At 39.0% G+C, this 27,671-nt stretch overlaps 1 protein-coding gene across 4 annotated transcripts in view; it reads left to right on the plus strand.

Moving 5' to 3' along the window:
• The window catches only part of LOC105928064 (synaptotagmin-2), a 32,396-nt gene that overhangs the window by 992 nt on the left and 3,733 nt on the right, over positions 1-27,671 (plus strand). For 2 of the 4 annotated variants that reach the window (XM_021317857.2, XM_036151672.1), the window contains 7 exons: positions 19,923-20,150; positions 20,237-20,397; positions 23,268-23,402; positions 23,717-23,884; positions 24,940-25,107; positions 26,213-26,330; positions 26,592-26,725. In XM_021317857.2, coding sequence (XP_021173532.1) covers positions 19,946-20,150; positions 20,237-20,397; positions 23,268-23,402; positions 23,717-23,884; positions 24,940-25,107; positions 26,213-26,330; positions 26,592-26,725 — 1,089 coding nt within the window. In that variant the 5' untranslated portion in view covers positions 19,923-19,945. Of the gene's footprint in view, positions 1-15,775; positions 15,932-19,922; positions 20,151-20,236; positions 20,398-23,267; positions 23,403-23,716; positions 23,885-24,939; positions 25,108-26,212; positions 26,331-26,591; positions 26,726-27,671 lie in introns of those variants that run through there. The other 2 variants (XM_012865157.3, XM_012865161.3) reach the window with 2 other exon arrangements.

Raw genomic sequence — 27,671 nt, forward strand, 5'->3', positions numbered from 1 at the left:
CCAGCAAGTGTGGTCCACATCTGTCTGCTGAGCTTCTTCACAGTTCAGATAAATCTCGGTGGTGCTGTTAAACTGTTTCACTGCAGTCTTACATTTGGAAACCTATTAGCAAAGGGTTCCCTTCAATGAGCAGCAGGGAGAAATATTTTCATTATTAGTTTGGGTCTGACTTTTTTATTTTTTATTTACAAAACAGTCTCCAACAGAGAATGATTTTGTAGCAATGCAGCTTAAGATTTTCTTTTTTCATCTCCTTATTTTTCTTTGCGATCATCTGCAACGGACGCCTCACATTTTGTTTTTCATTTCAAATTAATTTGCTAAATAAAATGAAAAAATAAAAAATGTAAGGCCATGGGTTTGAAAAGGATCAGTGTTTTCAGTGGTATTCAGGTGACGCAGTGCTTTCTCTGTGCTGGAACAATCCAGAATGGGTGTTCCTAATAAGAAGTGGTTTTTCTGGCGCCAGCTGAGGTCAGTCAGAGGGTGCAGGAAACTCCGAGGTGTCTTCGTTCAAACAAAGAGACGGGCTGGTGATTTGGAGGGCTTCAGCAGATGCTTGACAAGGTCAAACAAACTGGACTTTCAGATCCAAGTATCTTCAAATAACTGACGATAAAACTATTTTAGATTAATTTACTGACTTATGCAATGGCGTTTATATCCCACCTTTTGTCAACAACAATAACCCTTAGTGTATTTTATTGGGACTTTATGTGACACGTCAGCACAAAGTTAATCATTATTCTGAAATAAATTTTAAAAAGAATGTATAGTTTTCCATTTTTTACCAATTGAAATAAAAGAAAGTGTGTTGTGCCTTTCTACTCAGGCCCTTGATTCAACACTTTATAGAAACATACAACAGCCACTGCCTGTTGCCTGTTATCTGTGTACTCTTAGCCTGAGCGTCCACACTGCAAAAAGAGAACTAAAAATAAGTAGAATTTTCTTGAAATTAATGTGTTTGCCCTTGATTTGAGCTGGTAAATAAGATTATCTGCCAATGGTATTAGTATTTTTACCCCTAAAATAATATAATTACATATACAGCACTTGAAATAAGATGATGGAGATGAATTGTCCCTATTTTAAGTGCAAAAATCTTATTCCTTTGGCAAATAATCTTATTTACATGCTCAAAATCAAGGAAAAATACTCTCATTTCAAGAAGATTTTTCTTATTTTTAGTTCTATTTTTGCAGTGCAATAAGAAATTTCACCACAGTAACACGAGGTGACAATAAAGAATCTTTGAATCTTTACAGCTGCAAGTCTGTAGAGGTACAGTGAAATTGGAAAATAAATATGTTGTCCGTTCCTCTTTGCAAAATAGCTAAAGCTCAGGCAGGTTGGTTGGAGCATGTTTGAGCACATCAACCGTCACATCCCACCAGAGACTCCTGATTGGATTTAGGTCTGGACTTTGACTGGCCTATTCCAAAACATAAATGCATTTTGATTTAAACTGTTGTATTGAAGCCGTGTTGTATTTTTAGCCATGTTTAGGGTCACTGCCCTGCTGAAAGCTAACCCCCCCCCAACCCAGCATCAAGTCTTTTGCTGCCTCCAACATTTTGTTAACAGTGTTTAGCTCTATCCGTCTTCCCACTAACTCTCCCCAGCTTCCCTGTCTTTGCCGAGGAAAAGCATCCCCACAGCATGCTGTCACGACAATGTTTCACCACAGACGAATGTGCAGTGTTGGCCAAAAACAGCATTTTGCGTGTTGACCAAAAAATTTAGCACTAGAGCACCATCACATGTTTGCCAAGACTACTAAATGGCTTAAGAAAACTGGACTTCTGAGGGCTTTTTTTTTTTTTTACAGCTATGGTTCTCTGTTTCACACTTCTAGAAAAAGTGTACTTTGTTGACTGCAAGAGTCATTTTTAACCCTGTCGACAGATTCTCTTACCTGTACCGTTGGAGCTTTTCGCTTTAAAATCCAGTGCTTTACACTTGACCATTCTGGTGTCTTCCTTGGACATGGTGGTGTTCGTTCATTCATCTTTTTTTCTTGAGGGTGCCTATATTCTTGTACAAAATACAAACAGGCCATTAACCTTGTAACTTTGCATAAAACGGCTTTTTATCAATAATCAAATAAGAATTTTGGTTTAAACGTGTGGTATATAGAAACATTTTGTGCATTTAGATGTTCACCGTACACACAAAGAGTTATTTTTTAAGCTGTTTTCATGCAATAGAAACAAATAAAGCAAAGTACTTGTATACCAACAAACAAAAACCGGCAAATCACATGAAAGATCTTCAAATAGTTTATTGTTTTCTTCTTTTCACTAGCAACTTACATGTCACAACAATATAAGTTTAAAGGATTATTGAACAGAAGGGTAGAGAGGATGGATCGGACATGAAGATGGGTCACCTGGGGAGACTCGCTGATGAATGCCAGGGAGAAGGAAACTCAGCGTGGGGCATGTAGAATCAGGAAACAGGCTTTACCAAAGCCAACTTATGACCCCTCGGATGGACCCTGCACCAAAGAAGAGTGGATGTAGATGAAGAAAGACACTAGGAAGTGGAGAAATTAGTGATGGTGATGGGATGAAGAGGAGGAAGGATGAGAGATAAGGTTGATGTCCGACTGAAGATAGAGGAAGGTGGCGTTGAAAGAAAGACAGATTGTGAAGGATGGATGAACTGGGTACAGTAAAAATGTTGACTAATAAGGGATGAGGGTTATGTGTTAAATTATTAGAAGATTATTTTTAAATATGTAAGACCAAATGGGAGATTTTTTCTGGTTGGAAACATAGCCGCACATCTTCAGGCCCTCAGATAAACTGCTATAAAAAAACTAATACAATGAAATACTCCTGACTCTTGAGATCCACAGACGGTGCCAGTTGTGTTGCCAAACTGACTTGGATCGTTGCAGAGATGTTTTTTGCCACACGCTCTGCTCTGAACATGTCCTGCAAAAGAACTTCTAACTGGGTAGTTAGGTTCACAATGACCGTATGGGTATCCAGGACTGAGCAGCGGATCTCTGTAGCTCCTCCAGAGTTACCATGGGGCTTTTGTCTGATTCTGGCCTGGTCAGTTATGTGGACTGCCAGGCCTTGTTAGTGTTTAAGTTATTTTTGTGGTCGTGCATTCTCTAAGAAACCTCTGTAGCGTTCTTAGGAAAGCTATATTATTACTCACAGATTAACTCTATTTACTACTAATGTGACTTTTAAAGGCAGTTCTTTGCACCGGGTCGTATTTACAATTATCAAGTAAATGGAGCCACATACAAACAAACTTCACCGTTGCGGTGCCTGAAACTTTCATGCAAAGTGTATTGGCATGTATTTACTCCCTATAGCAGTTCATTTTAAGTTCAACCCAATTAAGAGTTATGTAGTTTGTGTTTGTACGAAAACCAGCTGGAAGCTGTGCCTGGGAGAGATAGCTCCTCGTGACTTTGTTGAGGTAATTTACATCCTGAGAATGGTGCAGGGTATGACCTTCATTCAGAGTTATCCTCTAACAAAATAAATTGAAGTTTGTAGTAGTTACTTAACACCTATCATAAGTTTTGAAGACTTATGTAAAACTTATGTCTTCTATATGTATTTATTTAATTTGTGTCTCCATGTTTAATTCTCTGAAGTTGTCTGTATTCGTGGGAAAGATTAACTTGAGTTGTTTTAATTGTACAACATAAAGACTGACATTAACATTTATATGTCCGTTTGCACCTGAACTGAATGCAGACTGGAATGAACAGAATTAATTTGGTTCAAATGTGACTATACTGCAGCGGATTACACAGAACTGTATTTCATTTGGCTTTATATTTGTTACATTTGAATTCTACCTTTTACTATTTTGTATAGCATGATGAGATGACTAAACCATTGAAGTATATATCAATTTAAATAAATAAATAAATTTCAAGGAAATAATATTTAAAGAGTTGTTAATTGAAATGAAATGATCCAATCTGCATGTTAATCCTTGAATACAATACCTTATAAAACACTATTATTATTGCAATAATTTCCTTTCAAAGATACACCTAAAAAAGATTAAATATATTTGTTTTCAAAATCAATTTTGAGACTAAAAATAAAATATAAAATCATATTTAAGATTGTGAAGGATATAGTAGTATATAACTGTATATAACAGTAGGATATATTTATTATATTTGTAACCTCTCCTTTCTTTGCATAATTATGAAACATGGAGAAAGATGCGCATAGCTGTGATGTGCATAATAAGAGTTCTGAATCTTCCATAAGGCTGGGAATACAGCTATATTATTTCAATCTTTTCTGACAGAGATGAATCATTGCACTAATAATATACCATCATCAATGTCAATGTACTTTACCAGACTGTCGTGTAGCGCAATTTAAATTTGCAGTAGGTCACTTTTGGTTAATTTATAAAAAATTTTTTTACAAATTTGTTAAAACTGTCACTATGTTCTGACAGTAAAATATGAGAAAAATATTCTGTAATACAATTCAACCATTTCTGGCTCCTACCAGTGGTCCTGCTACTGCCATTTGCTGAAATACACCGCTCCCAGATAGAAACAACCAATCAGAGCAGAGACGAGTGTCTAGGGTTGATTGGTTGTTACCATTGTCGATCACTCTTGTGCACACGTTGCTCAGAGCCCTTCCCCCGCATAGAGCTGCCATCATTCAAGCTCAAGATTACCAGTGGACTGCAGCTGTGTGCAGAAATGGTGGAAAAACAACCTGCTTTACAGGAAAACTGCCAATTTCCGGAGTGGCACCTGTTCAGGAAACAAAGACAGGTTAACAACAAAGCAGCACTGCAAGCTCCGCTATGGGGGAGGAGCTGTGGAGAGGGTTGCAGCGCAGCAAGAGCAAGGTGCAGGGACCTGTAAGGTGTGTTTGTTAAAATATTCAGGCTAAGTCCACAATTTTCTCAAAACTCCTTACTAAAAGCTACCTTTCACTTCAAATCCACCTTGGAACTACAGAACTCATGAGCGTAATGTTTTCAGCTGCACCATAATGTTAAGCATTGTGGTTAATTTTGCACTGAACAACGCTGGAGATTCCTTAGCCTGGTCAGCCAAACTAACATTTGCCTCTCTTCCAAACGGATGAAGTTAGTCTGTAACTGCTCCCATAGAGGGCTTTTTTTCTGGGGCGGGGCAACAGGCACAAAGTAAGCCAATCAGAGAAACTGCGGACGTGGCGTAAAAAAGGCACAATCAGACTTCTGCTGTCAACATGTCACAATATAATTCAACATGGCGAGCCGCGAATGAGCGAAAACTATGGTGAATGAATCTTTTTAAAACAGAAGAAAGCGCACTAGCAAACAAATGTTCCGTAGCATCGGCTATCTTGTTTGTTTTGGCTGAGGGATTCACGGACGCTTGTCACTCAACATATAAAGCCCGCCCACACCTGTGATTGGTCGGTATCAGGAAAGAGGGATCTATGGTAGCAGTTCCAGACACAGTTCGCTGTATAGTAAAGCTAGCGCGAAACTGAGTCTGGCTGGCCAGGATAGAGATTCCTTACCTGACTTTCGGCAGATGAGCTCCACACATCCCTCTGGTATGGTTCCATTGGAGATGTATTTCAGAAGGAGGGGCCTTATCAAAAATCCTTGCATATAGTTGGATAAACCACTTGTCCATAATCGTTACTGAGTGCTGTACACTAGAGCCACATTCACCCAATCGCACTCACTAACGCGCACACCTTCATACACCGATACACAGCTCGCAGGCAACATGGGGTTAAGTGCCTTTCACTGGGGCACATTGACATGTGACAAGGGGAAGCTGGAATCAAACCCACAACCTTCTGATTGAAAGACGACTACTCAACCCATCACGCCACAGTTGCCTAAAAAGGCTACATTATGCACAGCATCAATTTTACCGCTTGCGTCCTCGCTACGAGACGCCATTGTTGACTGAATCCAAACAGTCGCTTCTCTGATAGGTCACATCTACGAAAATCCTGTCCGGCGATCCTGATTTGTGTGTCCATTTTATGTGGTAATATGGACGAGCCAATGGCAGCGATTCCAAATGTATGTGTGGAGCAGTGTGGAGCTCTGTGGAATGAAATCCATCTGGCTAGAGTCAGGTTAGGAGATTCCACAAAACATGGATATTACCTGTATGTCTGATGTTACAGGTCAGAGGAGAAGTGTGGCAGCCGCAGAGTGGTTTGGCTAGTGGAGGAGGAGGAGAGAGGGGCAAAGTGCAGGCTCGTGTGTGCCGTGCCAGCCCCATGCATGATTCTCACATGTGCTTTGAAATATCAAAACACTTTTGGGGGGAAAATGATGGCAACAAAAGTAATTTTTACAATTACATAATAACTAATGAAGGATAAAACTGGACTCCAGCAGAAAAGTCATTTTTCTCCTCCAGGGCAAAATCTCAAGTGCTTCAGTACGACTAGGGGTCTACCTGTGCATGTGCCTGTCACGCAGCTTGGCAGCAGTGAGTGAGCCTTCTGGTAATACAGTCAATCCGGCATCATCTTAAAAGTTGCACCAATCTCACAAACAAAGCTGATCAATTTCTTCTTACAAGGTGTCACCGCATTTACAGATCCTGTTGTTGCCTTTTAAGGGCTTAGACATGCAAATACACCATCAATGGACTGGAGTATATCTAACAAGCAACATGTGCATATTGCAATTTTAATTTCATGTACTCCATTGTGTTGACAGTTCTCTCAGCCTATAGTGCTTGCATTGCAGTGGGATGCATTTCTGTTAATGTTATTAATCTTATTGAATAAGACAATATAAGGAGTATCTCTGCTTTCCCAGCAACATTCTGGGGTAGTACATTCAATAAACACGCCAAAGGGTCCATTGGATTAGCCATGCTCATTAATTTTTAAACGTCTCCTTATATATATCCTGCCGGTAGTGCAATAGTAGACTACTGGACAATCACAGATCACATGTGTTCAGCTCCCCCATCAGACCATAATTCCTCCAAAACAGAGATACCTAACAAACATTTCTTAGTGATGAAATTAAAAATGGAATTAAAAACAATTAAACTTTCCAGTTAAATTTGGTCAAAAGGTCACTGGTCTTGCCAAGTTTTGTTTTGATTGTGTTGTTTGGTAGACCCTCTAAGGCCCTGTTTACATGACAACGATCCACTAAAAATGAAACTACTCTCCTGATGCTAACAGTGGCAGTAACTACAGATGCCCAGCAAGCTGTGAAAAAGTCAGAAACAGTTCTACAGAGGGTGAGGCTTAGAATGAGCTCTGATAGAGCATTTCCACCAATGCAGCGCGGAGCCCATGCTGTATTTTTGCACTGCAGTTGCGTCTTTTTACCAAACAGACAGATGCATGTGTCTCCTGGTCATTGCATGACACTTGAGAGCAGTCAGCGTGCATACAGCATAAAAGCCACCATAACTAATAAACTTTCAAGATGGCTGAGAATAAAGTTTTCCTGTGGACAGACGATGAGGTTCAACTGTTGCGTAAAGCTATGGTTGGTAATCCTGCTCAGAAACTCTTTTTGGTTTACTGACTGAAATGGTCCTTCCATCCTGAAAATTGTAAATACATTATACATTTAGAAAAAGGAGGTTAAAAATCTACTGTATATCTGTGGGAGCTGCAGGCCTGTAAAGACTCTGACCAATCACTGCCATTCGCACCGAAGAGCAGGGATGGATTTGTCAGAGTTCTGGTCCTGCTGCCACCTCCCTCTGTCCCTCAGTTTCCTGGGGTATCACTTTTTCTATTGGTTGTCCCACATGCCAGTCATTCTGACAAGCTCACATAACGCCAGTGTGCGTGTATCCGGTTAGCTTAGTGGTTAGCTTTGGTGTTAGCCGTTCATTGGAGCTCCGCTGGTCTCACCATAGACTTTGAAGTCTTTGATATTTTCCTGTTTACCTAAAAAAACAGAAACTGGGATGTTTTCGAACCATTACAGCCTGGACCCCATTTTCAAACTGTGCCATTGTATAAAAAAACACACATTTGGCCTTGTGTAAGTGAACGGTACAAAAGCTGTTCTGTTTTCACCAGAAAACATCATGTAAACAGAATCTAAGCGGAGTAATGGCAGTTGGCTTGTTCTTGTCAGTTTGACCTGCATGATGCTTTTCATGTAATTCTCTCTTAGACCTTTTCAAAATACACCTATCCAATCTGAGTGGCTGTTCAATCTACAAAATATATAACTCACTTGCTTGAAACTATATCTACAGTGCCTTACAATAGTACTCTTACTCCTTCACGTTTTTCACATTTTGCTACATTACAGCCACACAGTTTAATGTTTTCTATCAGGATTATATCAAGCAAGTAAGACAAGGGGGTTAGGAGAGCATCTATCAGAATGTGTCGCTCTGGAGAAGCTGTAGAGATCCACAGCTCAGGTGGGATAATCTGTTGACAGAACAGCAGTTAGTTGTAAACTGCACTAACCTGGATTTTTAATGGAAGAGTGAGTCAAAGAAAACCATTGTTAGACGGTCATAATAAGGATCTGATGAGGCCAAAAGCTTGGCTTTTGACCTATGAGCAAAATGCGAAGTGTGGTGGAAGTCCAACACTGCACATCACCCCATGGACACCATCTCTTCAGTGAAACATGGTGGTGGAAGAATCACATGCTAGGAAGCTTTTCTTCAGCATATAAAAGGAGAGATGGTTATTATTTAAAGTCCCGTAAAATGTAATTTCCTCTTATTTATACCCTATTTTAATTGTTTCTTTAAATAGTAGCTCACACGACAGGAGAGGAAAGAGTGTGACGTCAGCGTAACTAATGAACTGGTACGAGAAGAACCCGATATTTGAGCCGGACACAGTGAATCTTAATAAAGTTTTTTTTTGTTTTGTTTTTTTAGAATAGTTGAATGGTGAACAGAAAAAGGTAGATGACCAGATGATAATGATGACTGAAAATAGCTGTGATGGCTGACCTGATGATGCAGACAGAAGCGGACATCAACAGACGATGCATGCAGAGGTTGACTTGATCATGCAAAGCAGGCGATGTTGCAGGCAGAACCAGACTTGACTAGAAGGTGTCGACGTGTTGCCAGAGCGGTAAAAGTGAGACACAAAAATCCCAGGAGAAACTTTTTCCAGGCAGTGTACACAAGCACTAGTTAAACCAAACTATTGGGGGCAGGACGAGAACAGGTCCAAAGGAGCAAACTGGCAGAACGCTGAGAAAACACCAGGAACCAACATGCATGCAACAAGACAAGACAAGACATTCTGGTGGAGAGTGACTGTATGAGGCAGGTATATATATATATAGTCAGAGTGACAGGTGAGCAGAGTTGATATTAATTAGCTGCAGCAGGAGGAGATGATTAGCATGGAGTGAGAACACCACCAAAACCAGTCCGAGAACATGAACAAAAAACCCAAATCAAGACAGTAACTGGATTCACAGAGGAGCTAGCATGTCTACTGGTTTTATTCTGTCATGTCGATACAAGAATCTTAACTGGTCAGACCCCACAAATGCTTACATTTGTTAAGGACACCATACACACCTCAACCTTGTGTTTTCATTTTGCCTGTGGCTTGATGGGTTGAGTAGTCGTCTGGCAATCAGAAGGTTGTGGGTTCGATTCCAGCTTCCCCTTGCCACATGTCGATGTGCCTGCACTCTGGGTCCCTGAGCAAGACCCGTAACCCCAGAATGCTTCCTGGGCGCCGCACATGGCAGCCCACTGCTCCCCAAGGGTGATGGGTTAAATGCAGAGAACAAATTTCGTTGTAATGTATGTTTCAATGTATGTTTCAATGACAATAAAGATGATATTACTATTACTATATTACTATTGCTGAATATAAAGTGAGCTTGTTGTGAACAGTTTAGCCCCTCCTACAGACAGGTCTGAATGTTAAGACCTCCTGGCGCCTTGACGGTCCCTAAACTGTATAATATAAACTGTCCTCAGTCATAGACACATCGGACATCTGAAAGAATCATTGGGATATATTTATCTCATTATACATGCTTGTAGATTATGTATAAACACAAAATTATAGATGGACAACTTAAGAAAAAAAAAAGTCAATAAATATTTTATAAATGCAGATGGATGCCTGCAAAACCGAAACAGTTGTTGGTGTTTCTAGCGTGTGTGTTGGCCGAGTGAAACCAGTATAACTCAGCACTCCCACAGGAAAGAGGAGAGGAGATTTCTATTTATGACTGGTGCTGGAGAAGTATTATCAATACCTGTTGCTCAGGTGATGAATCTTCCCTGGACTTAATTCGCTATGTGTGTAAGACAATCAAAGGGTCATAAAATTTTGATCAAGTCTGAGCTTTTTGTGGTCAGCTGGGGAATGGTAATATCTAAGGTCTGCCACGAGGACAGATAATTAAAGTGCAGCAAAATGTCGACAACAAGGAGATGGTACAATAGTACAGAAAGAGGAATGTACAACAAATGATAAATAAAAAAAACTGGCTGGCCACACAAAAGTGTCATCGGACAGAATAAGATTATCAGTGGTCTAGACTTTAATAAATATGGGGTTTGACATAAGACAATTACCAATATTAATAATGCAAGGTTGTACCTTCTTTCTATTTGCAAGCCTAGTATGTTTGAACTTTCAGACAGCAGCCAACACATTTATAGATGTTACACCTCTTCCTCTGATATCAATAACAGCAGGTACATAGAAAGCTGTACTGAAGTAATAGAGTAGACAAAATGAGCTGAGACAAATGCACAAAACATTTTGTTCATCAAATACCGAACAAAGCAGCTCACCTCATCCTAAACAGAGGTTACAATTCAACCCCAAACAGTAAGGGATGTACTACTTATCGTAGAATTTCAATTTCATTTCCTTGAGAAATTTTTCCGCACGAACAGTTTGAGTCCAACCTCAATAATCTTTTGAGGGAAAAGATCAATATTTCTCAGCAGATTAATTTAGAGTGCTTCAGGAACAAATTAATATCATTGAGTAGGAGACTGAATCTCCCAGTCTGCCGTTTTGTTTGTGTAATGAATGCCATGTTTGCGTGCTTTTCAACTTAGGGTTTCTGTCTTCTGCATCTGGATTATAGCAGTATAATGGTAATAATGTTAAGATATATAGTCAAATGAAACATGACTCACATCAACCTTTGTTTGCTATTATCGTCACAAGAAGTGGAGCTATAAAGTTCATAAGTCTCAATAGGCCTTCATTAATAAATGTATTAATCTTATATATATATATATATATATATATATATATATAAATATATATTAATAAATGTATTAATCTCGGAATATATATATATATATATATATATATACTAGGACAAAAGACACTGGAAAGGGATATGGGAGAAAGATAACAATGATGCACAATGGGTTAATAGAATAATAGAACATCAAACCACAATAATCTCCCTGAAAACAGTCCAGTGAACATCACAATAGGAGACATCCAACAAAGACTGTCAGGCATGAATAACTGGAAAACATCCGACCTGGATATTATCCAGCCTATTGGCTGAAGAAGCTCACTTCTCTCCATGACCACATAGTGTCACAAACAAACCAACTGCTGATGAATGGGACCCACCCTGAATGGCTGAAAGAGGGCAGAACAGTCCTAATACCAATAACCTGTCTCTCCACAACATGAACGCTCCTATCAGGTACCGTAGTGGCTAAGATAATTGGGCACATTGATCAACACATGACAGAGGCCCAGAAAGGTAAAGGTAAAAACACCAGAGGAGCCAAACACCAGCTACTGGATGATAGAACAGTCACCCTAGACCTCAAAAGCAGACAAACAAACATGTGCATTGCCTGGATTGATTACAAGAAAGCCTATGATCCAATGCCACACATATGGATCCTGGAATGCCTGAAGCTGTACAAGGTCAAGCCAATTGCACAAATCTCCATCAAATGTGGACTATACCAAGGAGATTCTCCGTCCCCTCTGCTGTTCTGCATAGGCCTGAACCCCCTCAGCCAAATAATCAACAAGTCTGGCTATGGACACTGACTCAGAAATTAGGCCACTATCAGCCACCTGCTGGACATGGATGACATAAAGCTATATGCTAAGAGTGAGCGAGACATTGACCACCAGGTCATGATCCACACCACCAGGATCTATGGCAGGGACATCGGAATGTCATTCAGGCTAGAGAAATGTGGCCGTATGGTGACATAGAGAGGGAAGGTAATCCACACAGAGGGAATTGGCTTCCCAGAAGGGAGAATAGCAGATGTTGATGACAGCTATAAGTATCTTAGAATACCACAAACAAATGGCATCCATGAAGAGTCCACAAGGATATTAGCCACAGCCAAATTCCTGCAATGAGTAAGGAAAGTTCTGAGAAGTCAGCTCATTGGCAAGAACAAGGTCCAGGCAATCAACAGGTATGCCTTGCCAGTAATCAGATACCGTGCTGGGATAATAAGTTGGCCAGTGGAGGAAATACAGACCGCTGATGTTGAGACACAAAGGCTATTCACCATGATGGTGGATTCCACCCCAAATCAAGCATCCACAGGCTATACACTAAGCCCAAAAAAGGCGGCAGAGGCCAAGTGAGCATCAGATGCACCGTTGAAGATGAAATATCCAAGTTCCAGGAATTTATCAGGAAGTTGGCCCCAATGGATGAAGCACTCAGTGAATGTCTCAAACAATGAAAGCTGGAATAGAAGGAACTGAAGGAACCATTGTGGGAGGAAAACCCCTGCATGGGATGTACCACCGACAGATAACTGGAGTGGCTGATATGACCAAATCCTACCAATGGCTAGAGAGGGCTGGACTGAAGGACAGCACTGAAGCACTGATCAGACTGGTGACCTGTCCAGGGTGTACCCTGCCTCTCGCCCATTAAGTGCTGGAGATAGGCACCAGCACCCCTCGCAACCCCACAAGGGATAAGCATGATGGATTGATGGGGATATATATATATATATATATATATATATATATATATATATATATATATATATATATATATATATATATATATATATATATATATATATATGTGCAGCATATTGGGTTTTTGTTATATATATATAGTATTGTTATTACCACCATGTATTAGTAGAGTTAATTGCAAATCCAACTGATTTTCCTACTTGAAAATGGAACATAGTTAGGTTGGGTGAGTTCAAATATCCACATCAGGATATATTTTAAAAGCCAAACGGAACCGAGCAAAATTATTCACAATACTCTTGTTAGGATTTATTCTGAATATAACTGCCTCACTGTTACTGCTAAAGGTGTCTTCCTGTTGTTTAATGTCTGCCATGTAAGGATTGCCCCACATGTGCGGTAGTTCAGGTTTAGATTTATCCTTCCTTCCGTTTTAGTTTTGTTTATAGGTTTGGTTGGTTGTTTTTGGTAGATTTTTATCTTCCAAGCTCCTTTATTGACAATAATTCATAGTTTATGAAGCATATTTTGAGAAAGAAAATAAGCTACTTTAAGTTTTAATAATACTATCCAATAATGATTACATGGTTTATCGGAGTGGCAACCTTAGAAAATGACAGAATTGTGTCAACATAACTGTAAATCAGGTTGAAAAAGGCCAAAAAGCAAACAATAGCAAAAACAAAACATATTGGCACAAAAAAAGGCTGCTTTTAACAACATCTGAAGTGTATAGAGAACAAGTGAGCAAAAACTGAAGTGATCTGTATAAAGTCAACTGCAACGAAGTGATGATTCCTGTTTACTACTGCAGTAATGACTGACCAGTGAATGGATGCTGACCTAATCATGTGTGAAGCGTGTGTAGGTTATGTGATGAAAAAAGCCTACTAGAAAGTAAAAGACAAACACAAACAAACAAATAATAATAATAATAATAATAATAATAATAATAATAAGACACAGAGAAATGAGGCATGGTTTTAGGAGATTGAGGCACTGACTTTTGGAAATCCTCCCTTGCAGCTTTGTGTTGTTCCGTTACTCCCCTGCATTGCAGCACTCCCTGCAGGAGCTGTGAGAGGTGCAGTATTTTCCACATGCCTTTCTGCTGCCTCAGAGGAGGCAAGTCGTCTCAGCCCAAACGTCCCTGCTCCAGTCAACGCAGGTGCTTGCTGTCTGTCGTGTTTAAATTGTGCGGGTGTGTGCCTGTGCAGGTTTCTTATAAATGGAGCTTCAGCTTGGTTGTCTGGCATCTGTGAATAGCATAATTCTGCTAAGGAGACAACTCCTGCCCCATATTAGCACAAAGTGGGGAAAGGCGATATAAAAACTTGCTGCTTAATCATGTCACTTTGTGTTAAAATTGTGCAGTGTTTCCGGAACAAAATTGCAGAAGTTCTGTTCATCTGCAATTATCCACTCCTTACCTTGTCGAGTCGTAGTTTAATGCTGTGCTACGAATTAATGGTGTTTACTGAAGCATACAATATTTGTGAACTTTTTAAGTATTTCATTTCGTTATTTATTTTGTTCGTCCGTGGCTCTTTAAGCATTGCTGCTAAATGTATTCAGCGGTTGAAAACAGGCTGGGGAGAAAACATGGATGATAAATGTCTTCAACTTTGCTCTACCCTCAAAGAAAATAAATAAATAAATAGAAACGTCCTGCATCTGTGATGCAGCAGTTTTGTTGGAGACGAACGCCCTCTTGTGGCAGAAAGGATGAATTACATCATAACCTGAGATTACATGCCACCTCATGCAGGCCAGCTGTCAGCTCAACTTGTGCACACACTTAGGTATTTCCCCAAGGTGAGCAGAGACAGAAGGGATGTTTTGAGAAAAACTGGAGGAAAGGCTGAATGCTAGATCACAAAAGCGGTTATTTTGAATGTATTGTACGTTCAAAGTAATAAATACATGCATTTTTTGTAGTTGTGTTTCTGTTACCATCATCAAATAATCTTCAGTCCATCTTTTTACTTCTATGTGTTCTGACATTTGAGGGTAAGTAAAAACAAACAAATCAAAATTGGCAGATCTAGAAGAAAAGCTGACACCTCAGGCCAGGAATAGCTAGATTGGCGCCTCTCTATTCATGATAGACACTAATCACCAGTTTCTCATGAAGACACAGAAACATCGGCCACAGTCACGTTTAATTCAACTTTTTCCAAATGTGTACAGTCAGTTTTTAGTAGTTTCTTGGTCACAGATGCAGGGTTTCACAATTTGGTTGTGTTAGCAAAACATGGAGGGCTCAGCTCATCAATTTAGCTTCTACTGAAATGTGTGAAGACACTTTGTAGCTGGCTCCCTTTCAGACATCAAGACCAATTTTTCTTATTGACAGACTGGAAAGTTTCCATTTCTGCTTTTCAGCTGTTTGGCATAATAACACAGAGATGCCTCTGTGGAAAGTTAAATCACATTTCTAAGACCATTTGTTACAATCCAGTTAATTATATCAGCTTAATGTAATACCCGTAGTAGGGCTGGTATGGCACAGTCTGCAGGCCCTCAGGAGTTTGTCAGCATTCCTGATGGATATTTTGCTTGTTTCCCCCCCTCACTTCTGTAAACTGGCCGTGCTCAGATGGCCCTTACCCTGGAGCTTGTGCTTATTGATCTCTTCTAACTGCCCTCGGATCCCAGACAGAAGTGGCATGCTGCAATCAGCTGTGTGAGGAGCATCGCAAATGAGGCTGGGGGGAAACAGAGATGGATGGGGAGAACGAGGTAAAGAGGTTGCGTACGTAAGTACATAGAGGGAGAAGGAGAGTGGAAGCGGGGAGGTGTGTGACGGGGAGGGTGGAATATGGGGGAGATGGTGAGCGTTGGACGGAGGAGGAGGAGGAGGAGGAGGAGGTGTATTGCTGCAGTGGAGAGAAGTGAGAGGAGACTGCAGTCTCTGCTAATGGGAGCGATCAGACTATGTGGCCACAGCTCTGAGGAACTGTATCCCAAACACTTATTGAATGGGCCACTTCACGGGGGCGGACTACCTCGTCTGACTGGTGAGTGGTTGTTTTTTTTTTTTTTTTTTTTTTTGGATTGATAGCGTTCACTTCATTTGATTTGATTCAGGAGCGTTGCATCACCCGAATGGAACCAGAATGTGAGAATGAAGCGCGTTTACTTAATAAAACTATTCACGTATGACTACCTTCTCTGCACCTGAGGATATTTAGCGATGACAATGTGCCGGTGCCTCTCTCTTTCCTCGGCCGAGTGCCGCTGGTTTGTTGTCACAGACAGTAAAATCTCAGGCAGGTATGGAGTGAGCGATTGTAGTAGACAGGTAAGAATTCAGGCCCAAAACAACAGAAGCTGGCTAGAACTTGTTTGGGTGTACTGTTTTTCTAATAAAATAAGAAAAGCTCAGGGTTTAAGTTATAGACATCTGAAAACTAAGTTCTTTAGGCAGTAGATCAATATTTACAATGTTTTCTTAGCCTGTTTGCCGTATGTCAAAGGTAATGATTTTGTGGTCAAGTGGGACTGTAGTAATATGTTTGTGTCTGCAACTTTATTCACATCAATAAGGCAAAGCAGCTCAGCGACAGAAGTCTGCATTCATACCGTCCTCTGGCTCATGATTTGGGCACGGATTCATGTTTTGGCCTGAATCCAGGTGGTTATTCGACAGGCTGGTCACCTGAGCTATAGACAGGCGTTGAGCCGTTCTGGATTGCTGATGGAGGATGTCAGGATTGCTTTGTAACAATGATCTCTGGGGCCTAATCACATGTTTGTAGTGTACAGGAAAAAAAGGGAATTGGACTTTGAGGCACGCTACTCCGAGACATACGCTACGCTGCACATTTCTGGAATACAATAACCATTGATCCGTTGTCTGTGAACCCATAAGGGGGAAGAGACGTAACTGTGTTGGGCATTTGGAGATAATTTACTTTATATCGGTAATTAAATGTTCTCATATACCACAATGCTTCTCCCAACAGACTCACTGTATCTCACTTTCTTGTTTCCTGTGACCTACTGCTATTACTAGTAGACACCGTAAGGTTAGAAAAAAAATGTTTACGCACAGACATTTGTATACTCAACCTCATGTTTTCAACTATATCTAAGCTCAACTACCACTGGGCCTGGTTCTGCTGTAGGGCTCTTTCTGTTAAAGAGGAGATTTCCTCTCCACTGTCGCTACATGCATGCCTGGTATGAGAGATTGCTGCAAAGTGAACGACACAATGCAATCTGCTGGGTTTCCTTAGAGAGAAAACTATAACCAACCTGTCTGTATGATTGACAAAGTGCCTCGACATGACATGTGTTGTGAATTGCTCCTATATGATAAATTGAATTGAATTTAACTCTAACATAGATTATTTCACTTTTATCTATTCATTTAATTTGATCACACCTGCATGAATGGATTTACATGTACTATCACATAAATTCAGTTTTAGCTCTTTAGCATCATAATTACAAAACAAACTGTGGGATTAATTGTCTTTGCGCTTGCTTGACTACGTATTATTTTCATGCTGCTGCAAAACATGTTTTTGTTTTGTTACTTTACCCCCAGGCAGTGTGGCTCCATAATGAGTTGTCAGTTATTCTCAGCTGCTTCGTTGGTCTTGTGGTGAGCACAGAAGCTGAAAGGTGGCCTCCACAGCCAGGCTATATGCAGTATGTATCATACTGCAGTGAAATAAACATATTTCTCAATAGTAGTCAAATAGCCAAACTATTCAGTAATTATCTGAGTTTTTTTAATATTCTGAGAATGGTCACCAAAAGGTGAAGAAACTCCTTAGTTTGCACAGGATCTCTCTTTATTGCCTCTCTTAATTAGAGAACAGTGATGCTGCCAGATACTTGATGGGAAACGTTTTTTTTTTTCTTTTTTTCTTTTTGCCTTGCAACCAAGCAACATTACTCAATTAGAGAGCAGAACGCTGGCACCATTGTGCTCGGCAGTGCATTTTAATAGTGCAACAGTGTAATAAACTGTCACACCCTGGGAGAAGCTTGGGAGCTTGGGAACTAACTTAATTTTGTCAGCTGTCAAGATGCACTAGTAAGACCATTCTTACGGCTGTTATGTCACAACATATTGATATCTTCTACTTTTGGTTTTTCAAACCTCAGGGTTTTCACCACGAGTCATATGTCTCCATCATGTCAGATGGAGACATATATATATATATATATATATATATATATATATATATATATATATATATATATATATATATATATATATATATATATGAATATATATATATGAATATATATATATATGTATATATACATTGGGGTTTAAACATTTTAATCGCAATTAATCACATAATATCAATAGTTAACTCAAGATTAATTGCAAATTAATCCCTATTTTATCCTTTTATTTCTGAAAGTGTAAAAGCCTATTTGGGCATCTTAATATGCAATATTGCAATAAATGACACTAATAAAAAACATGCTCGTACAATTTTTATTTTTAATTTTTCAAGCACTTTTCAGAATTGAAATGAAAACATCCTGGTGCCATAAAATGTTAAACTCTTGCCTATAATGGCTAAATCGCTAATCATAACGCCCCGATGTTTACACAATGTGTAAACATATGTGTACATAAATACTTGTTTTCACATCCAGATATTTTTTCGCCTCTTAAACAAACATAGACATGGTGTTACGCATATACATATAAATTAATAAATTAATAAAGTCGTAAGTTTCATTGTTTATTTTTATTGTTCATACATATAAATTAATAAATTGTACATTTTAATAAAGTCGCAAGTTTCAATGTCCATTTTTTTACACTCTCTCATACATCTAATCCTGAGCTTACACAACAACAACAATAATTGCTTTGTATATTTTTGCATGCTGTTTTTAAAGCCTGGAAAAAGGTTTTAAATTTCCAGGTCATTCCAGAGTCTTACATTTTGCTTGCAACTGGGGCAGGAGCTTAACACCCTTGAAAGAGAACTGTTGGGAAACTGACATTGTAACTCCAGGGTATTTAATTTGTCAATGTGATTCAGCCTTAGTTTGTCAAATACAAAGACAAATTAATGAAGCATTAATGTATGGTTTATGGGCTGGGTTTCTGCAATGTTATCAGCACGTAAAAATTAATTTTCTGAACCAATCTCTGCTCAAAATGGTGATCTGCACCACGTAATCTACTTTCAGCAGTTATCACCAATTATTGCAGCTGTGAACTGAAGAAGATAGTTGCTCCCTCTGCCTTTACTCCCTCGGCTCCTATGGCAGAGGGATATTTCAGCTGATTTTACTCTGTAGTAGTGTCTGTAGTGCAAGCAGGTCTCCTGATTGTCGTCACTTATTTTAGAGCCCAAATAAGCGACTTCACTTTATATATATATATATATATATATATATATATATATATATATATATATATATATATATATATATATATATATATATATATATATATATATAGCTGATCTTGTAGTCCTTTTGAGTGTAGTCTCAGTTTTGTCTATGTCTGGTTAGATTGCTATCCATCTATTTCCAATTGCTTAATTAATTGTGGAGTCTTTAACGACATTTATTTTTTATTTTCTAGGGTCCCAAAAGGTTGAAATTTATTCACATTCACATTCTTTACTCATAAAAATGGATTCAAACAAAAAAAAAAATAAACTTACAATAGCTAATCATCTTGAACATAAAGCTGTTTTTTTTTTTTTAGATTTTAGTTATATGTGTATTTTAAAAAACAACTGTGCTGAATAATATACAACATCATTGGGATTATAGGCACCATGGGAGACCGACGGTTCGGACGGAATATGTTTGGCACATCAAATATAATTTTTTTTCACAGCAAGAACATAATAAAATCAAAATGGGTCTAAAGACATTATAAGAAGCTGGATAGTTTAAATCACTGATCTGCACAACCCAAACAAGTGGATTTGTTTTCTTAAATGTTTACAGAATTTACCTTTAAAGCCTTTGTAGCCATGTGCACGATTGCTTAGCCCATCCTTTGTGTTTCAGGGACATAGCCTCTCATCATCACAATGAAGTTCAACCTGTTCAAAAAGTCTCAGGCCGTTGCGGCGGCTGAGCCAACTGGTGCCACCACCGTCAGCGTGACTCCCTCCTCGGTCTCAATCTCCACCACTGCTGCGGACACTTCAGGCTCCAACAACACAGAGATTAGCAAGAATGACATGTTTGAGGAGATCAAAAGCAAATTCTTGAATGAAATTGACAAAATCCCACGTAAGTTACACCACACTGGCATAAAAAAAACTGGCAAGAAGTTTACAGTCGAATTATGATGATTAACCTTTGCCTTTTCAAACCAGTTCCTCCATGGGCCTTGATTGCTATTGCTGTGGTGGCGGCGTTGCTCGTCCTCACTTGTTGCTTCTGCATAATCAAGAAATGCTGCTGTAAGAAGAAGAAGAACAAGAAAGGAAAGAAGGGCAAGGACGGCTTCAACATGAAGAACATGCAGGGTGGCGAGGTATGACGCATTGAGCTTCCTACACCCCTGACAGTCAGCGTAGCAAAAAGTTGGAAGCTTCCTTCTTTCTTGTGTACATTATTACATTTTCTCTTGTAAATTCTGACATATTTGGCCCTGAATAAGTTTGGCTAACCAAGTTTGATTTTTCACCAGCAGCTCTTTTAGGCCAGGCAGTAAAGGACGCAAGGAGAGCTCTCGTCCCCTCCGTTTATTTGATGTTGTTGTTGTTTTTTAATGTGACGTACTCTATCGTGACCCTGTGGTGAAAAATGACACACGTTGTGATGAGGTGGCAATAAATGAAGAACCCTATGAGGGGAAATTGTGTTTGGTTATCAAAGAAAAAGAATTGCTTGAATGAAAACAAATGAAAATAATTCAGCTGATGTTGCCAGTTGTGTGTGATCCATTTGCTGTGATTTAAGAGTCGGACGTGTCGGTCTTCATCGTCTCGGGTGTGTCATTTCTCGTCCTAGCTGTGGTTGTGGTGGTTTTGATCGCCTCTTTTTTGGTTGTGTGTTTGGTGTCTTGTGAGTTGAATCTCTTCCTCTCTCTGCTCTCCTCCTTTTTTTCCGCTTTGTTTCTGTCTTGTGTGTGCCTCGTGTTTCTTGACTGTGGTGGACCCCTGCTCTACGGTAGGTGGATTGCTCGTGTTGATACCTTCTGTCCCAAGGGCAGAGGCGGGTTTCATGGAATGAAAGTCGTAGCTTCCTTTGCTGCCATTGCCCCCTCCCCCTCCTCCCCCCTTTAGTTGAGTTAATTCTGTTATGATAGCCTGAGAATGTAACAATAGGAAAGCTATGATGTCCTCCATAAACCCAGGAGAGGAGAGTCTAACCATTCAACACATTGTTTGTTGGACAATGTAACTGGACCTCACAAAATGATGTGCAAGACACTGTTAACACCATTAATCTATGCATGTGATGAAGGGCATGGTTGGTTGTTTGGGAGACATGGAAATGGTGATGATGAAACTGCATGACCACATGCAGTTGCATGACATGGCTTTAAAAAAAAAAAAAAGAACCAAAAAACAAACAAACAAAAACAAACCTTTTGATGGCAATACTCATAGAGATCGGAGGACGTGGAGACATCTAATGGCACTAAATAAGATAACTAAGTCAACATCACTTTGAAAAGAGTGTTTTTAATCGGTTACGAAATTAACTTCAGCAACAATTATTTAAGCATGCAAATAGGTGGCTGTGCCCTGCGATTCTTAACACTTTGCTGTGAAAAAGATGGGTGCTAAAAGTGATGTTTTGAGCCACATAATTAATGGGTTAAAAAGGCTTAACACGGGTCCTAATGATCTCCAATTTTACTGAGTAGAAGTATTTTTTTTCTTTCACTTTTCCATTTCTAGAAACCATGGACATATCCAAACTCCTTATTTTTCATGTTTACAGTTGTTGAATCATTTTTACTCCAGAATTTCAAATGACCTTGTGAGTTTCAGTCTTTCACTTCAGTTAATAGTAATACCCCCCATGATTATAAACCTGAACAGTCCCAGATGGTCACCTCTATAACCATCTCTTCATGAAAGTTAATCATGTGCAGTGCTGTTTCTGATTGTACAGGCATCCACTCACAACAACAGCAGCAAGATTGTGCTGTAGGCCCCATGATGGCACTGTAGAGGTACTGGAGGTTTCTTCTAGGTTAGATAGAGGTCATGTTAGCAGTGGTTTTGAATGTATTCCAGTTGACTTTCTTCCATCCCATAGAATAAATGATTTACTACGCTTATAAGCTGCCGTCACCTTCCTTTTAAAAGCCTCACACATCTTTGTTTTAATCTATCCATGGTGTTCACTCTCATTTCAACAGTAAGGAGCACATCAAACTAAAAGTCTGAATTTTAAATAAGGTAGGTCTCATTTAAAGTATTGAGCAATATTATTCTCATCAAATACTCTATGCAAGATTTTAGCCATTTTAAGTGGGAATAAATGGGGGCCGGGGTTATTTACGCTAATTACATTTTACAGTTAACTTTAAAAGGCATCTCTCTTTTTGTTATTGTACATAACGTATACACGTAACGTATACACACACACACAAAAACATTTATATATAAATATATATATATATATATATATATATATATATATATATATATATATATATATATAAAATATTCAGAAACTGCAGTATTAATCAGTGTAGTCTATCCAGGTTTCTAAAAAAACCTTAAGTGCTTAGTCTCTGAAACCAGATCTGTGAGACACAGGGGATGCCAGTCCAATAAAAATAATGGTTTGTGATTGAGACTATAATGTGTACATGGTTTCTAGAAACTGGCTATGTTTATCTTGGCTGTTCAAATATAAATCTCTGTGCATAGTATTTTGTGTTTTATAATTTTGTAATTCTGTTCTAAACTATGGAAGCTAGTTCCTTTGGGATCTAATCTGAACATGCATCACTGTTCATTTAGTGATATCTAACATTTGACAAACAGGAGAACTCTTTTTTATTTTGTTTTTTAGCGCCCTTAGTTGAACTAGCATGCAATGCCTCCAAAGACTCTGGCTGTCACTGTTCTGCTCAAGCATGTCAAAAGAAATGCCCACAGACCCAAAAATACTGAGAGGACGAGGAGTGAGGGATAAACAAAACTAGAAACACATTCGAAACCAACTTATATCTCCTCCTCTTTGAAACTGTGAATACTTTGTCTTGATCATGAGGTCTTGTGCAGGTAAGTCCTAACCAAGACATGTATCTCCCATGTGAAAACTCCTGGAGCTCCAGTGTCTGTGGCATGCTGATGGTTGTGAGGAATCCCTGTGGTGCAAATCTGCGTTTAACAGTATTTCATGCAACACTTTATTTTTCTCACCTTCACGCCACAGAAACTCCAGGATGATGACGACGAAGAAGAAGGAGAGACCGGACTGACAGAGGAGGAGAAAGAGGAAGAGGAGAAAGAAGAAGAAAAGCTGGGAAAGCTCCAATACTCTATAGATTATGACTTTGAGAATACAAAGGTCTGTGGTCGTCACTTTTAAATTAATTGCAAAGCTTTAAAAGTGTGATAGAATGAAAACAATAACTCTTTAAGAATAAATATACTTCTAAGAACTGGTAAAAAGAAACATTTTTAAGTACATGGGAAAAAGTGTGCACAAGTTTCTGGTAGTTAACCCCATAAAAACAGTCCAAGCTGACCTGCCTTTAACAAAGATCCATGTAGTTGGAACTGTCAGATCACGTCATAGATTTAAACATTGAAGCATTTGAGCTATTTCAAAAAAAGAATAATAACTCCATAACTTTTCTTCTTCATACAATCTGTACACAGTTGACCGTTGGCATCCTTCAAGCTGCAGATCTCATGTCAATGGACTCTGGTGGAACCTCTGATCCTTACGTTAGGGTCCTTCTTTTCCCCGATAAGAAGAAGAAGTATGACACCAAAGTGCACAAGAAGACCCTGAATCCAGTCTTCAATGAGACCTTTGTTTTCAAGGTAGGTTTCCCACGGTTTGATAACCTGCAACTCCAAGAACATAGAGACTGAGTTAGTATTTTAATACAGAAATGGTCACTCCAAACTGTCCCTCACCAGGGGCGGTTCTAGACAGGGGCCAACGGGGGCCAGTACCCCTGTAGAACTGGTCATGGCTCTTGTCATTGCCCCTTTACTAAAAACATAACATTAAATACACTTCTTATGATTATATGCACTGGTGAAGAAATTATAAGTAATTGGTCACTTTGACCGATTTTATTTTTTACCTTTACAGTTTTAGTCTAACAAGAATTAAAAGAATTCAGGCATTTCACTTTTAGCTTCAGCCGTATTGAGCTGGGTTCACAGTTTTCACCTGCTAGATCAGGGGTCTTAAACCTGCAGTTCCAGAGCCACAAGTGGCTCACTTAATGTTATTAAACGATTAAATATTGCCCTGTTTTATCATTTAATTTTTTTGTTGAAAAAACTCTGGGCCCACCTTGGGGTAAATTTGGTCTAGAACTACCACTGTCCCCCCACCATCAGGATTATAAAGATCCTTGAACCAGTTTCAGCTTTCTCTCTGCACTGTTTGCTAACAAGCCCCCCAGAGTACCATTAGTTTATGCTGGCAGCTGAACCAATTTGCAAATTGAAAAAGAAGAAAAATGTGTGAGAGTATAATTGTGTTTAGAAACCCAAAATTAAGACTTAAAATCTGTTACAATATCAAAACCTCTTTTCACGTTCAGTTTAACAGCCTTTACATCAGAATGGGTACATTTGTTAATTTGTTTCCTTGTGTATTTTTGTGGTGTACATTTGAAATTGGCAAAATCAATATAAATTCGTTCTTTGATTGATAGATTGTCACTTTTTTCAGCTCTTTGTCATTTGTCATATTTTCACGTGTATCTTTCCCCCCTCCCCCTAATTTCAATGATTTCATCACATTGCATTTAATGAAGTTCAGAATAAAATCAACTCTGACCACAATAACATGTTTCCTGAAATCTACAAAACAAGAGGAAATAGTTACCTTGAAAACCCATTCTGTTTCTTTCCATCAGGTGCCCTATGAGGAGCTGGGTGGAAAGATCCTAACAATGTCAGTGTACGACTATGACAGATTTTCCAAGCATGACGTCATCGGGGAAGTGAAGATCCCCATGAACACCATTGACTTTGGACGTCCTAATGAAGAATGGCGGGACCTGGAGAGTGCTGATCAAGAGGAGGTGCATTTATGCTTTAAGCTTATTCAAACCCCTCTTTCTACATTTTTGGCAAAATTCTGTTTCCACAGTTGCATAAAATGCAAACACATGAAACAACATGCTTCTGTTAATGTGTTAAACCCAAGTATTAGAGAGGAACGCATTCACAAAAATGTAGATGCAAACAGAACCGACGGCTCCATCACACCATCGTCTGTTTCAAATGTGTCCATTAGAGGCTATTTACTGTCAATCTGACTTATGCAGAGATGCAGCAAAAACTAATTGGTGTTACAAATTTTACCCAAGAGATGTTCAGTTTGTCTTGAATAGCTTCAACAGCTGAAAAGTTATAATGCACTTTATCAACTCATCAGAACTGATTTTTTTTTTTATAGAAAAGTTTCTATTTGGACCCTCCACAAATATCAGCATTCAATAGAAGCAAATGCATGCATCCTCCTGTTGCAAAACTTATGTTTATTTGTGATTTTAAAACCTAAATACTACAAATAAAATAGCGCTTTCTTTAAAAAGTACTGCAAATGTCACATAGGAGCTATTTATCAGAAAATTTAAAGTTGTCTTTTTCAAAAGGTCATGCAAAATTTGCAGCCCTAAATGAGTTTTATTCACCTAGACTGAGGGGAAACATGGCTCTTTGGCTTGTAAAGGTTGCAGACTCCTGTTATAAAGCAACATTGTGTTTAACTTTGCGAGGTGAATCATCTTACAGATTAAGCCGATTGTATGAAATGTGTTCTTTTAACACATGGCATGCTGACATTTTCCATTTTAAGTGTCGGGCAAGCTACACTCTTCGAACCTCTAGTCTACACCTTATTAAAGGTTCCAAATAAAACAGAAACCCAAGGAAGCTTCACCTGACTACAAAATATATAAAAAAATACTTAATTAATACATCAATTAACAAAAAAAAAAAAAAAATATATATATATATATATATATATATATATATATATGTGTGTGTGTGTGTGTAACCCTGATAAGAGAGAAAGAAGAGAGGGCATTTGTGTGTATGAATTTGCTTTACAACAGGCAGTTTGTTGTTGTTTAATGAGCCCCTCTGCTTTTCTTTATTCTTTGCTTGTCGGTGGCTGCTCAGCCTGAGAAGCTTGGGGACATCTGCATCTCCCTCCGTTATGTCCCCACTGCTGGAAAGCTCACCGTCTGCATCCTGGAGGCAAAGAATCTGAAGAAGATGGATGCCTGTGGCTTGTCCGGTAAAGCTATTTTTGGATTGCAGCAATTTTACTGGGAAAAGGTGCTGATTCATAAGATGTAGCAAAGTCAGATGTAAATTCTGACTTTGCTTTCTCCAAAGATGTTAGTTTCATGTAAATTTGTATGTACTAAAAGCAGGAACCTTAGTTTGCAAAAAAAAAGAAGAAACAAAGAAAAAGCTTTTCACATACGAAAGCGACATTTATCCTCAGCGAGTTGAAAAAAGTTATTCCCTTCTCATTATCTAATCTGATATCCAGATCCCTATGTGAAGATCCAGTTACTGCAGGGAGGAAAGCGCTTGAAGAAAAAGAAGACAACTGTGAAGAAGAACACCCTGAATCCATATTACAATGAATCATTCAGCTTTGAAATCCCACTGGAACAGATGCAGGTACAGTAGAAGTCCAATATGACATTCTGAATCCCGTTGAGAGACATTTTTAGAAATATATTTGACTGAGATTTGAAGTTTACCCTTATAAAGTTGAGTTTTTTTTTTTTCTTTACTACTAGGCAAATGGCTTTTGAGTTGGAGTGATCAAAGGCCCATGAAATTACTTTTGACACACAGATAACATCATATTCAGAAATCATGAGCTGATTACTCAGGGAAATTGTCTTTTCAAGGTCTAGCAAGAAAAGTTTTCCCTTAAAAAGTCAGACTTTTTTCATGGTGCGACAGTGACACTTTGGCACACGGGTTAGGAAGTTTGTCCTGCAATTGGCCGGTTGCCGGGTCAATCCCCCGCTCTGACCATCTCAGCGGTTGTGTCCTTCTCACAAAGCTCACCACTGTCAGGGTGTGAATGACTGATTCTAGTGTGAAACACTGACAACTAGTTAGGGCGCTGTACAAGTATGAGCTATTTACCATTTACCATGGTAGACAAAGGCTTTTATACGTCTGTAACAGTCTGAACGGATATAGCCAGTAACACATTCCTCCTTAAAGAAGCAGAAAGCAAAATTTCATTATTTTAGATAGAAAGAATAAAAAAATGTTTTGTGAAGAACTAAAGGTATCTTTTTAGATTGACTATGGTTACACATTATCTGCTGTCTCGCTGTCTTGTTCTCCAATCTCTTGTTTCCATAGCCGGGCCGGCCGCGTGTGCACGTACGTGCACGTGAACAGCTGCCACTAGGGTCTTACCCACTCCTTGCCCTATAAAATGCCACCGCCTGGCACAAAATGGCGGAGAGCACGCCTATCGTGTCAAAACGTTCTCTTGCTAACAGCTTTATAAAGTCATGAGTTACTTACTTCTTCACTAGACGTGTTCCTCTGAAAGGTGATGCTGTTTTGCTGTGTAGTTATCCTTTGCAAATAAGCAATT

The sequence above is a fragment of the Fundulus heteroclitus genome, chromosome 20 (assembly GCF_011125445.2).
Source record: "Fundulus heteroclitus isolate FHET01 chromosome 20, MU-UCD_Fhet_4.1, whole genome shotgun sequence".
NCBI classification, from domain to species: Eukaryota; Metazoa; Chordata; class Actinopteri; order Cyprinodontiformes; family Fundulidae; genus Fundulus; species Fundulus heteroclitus.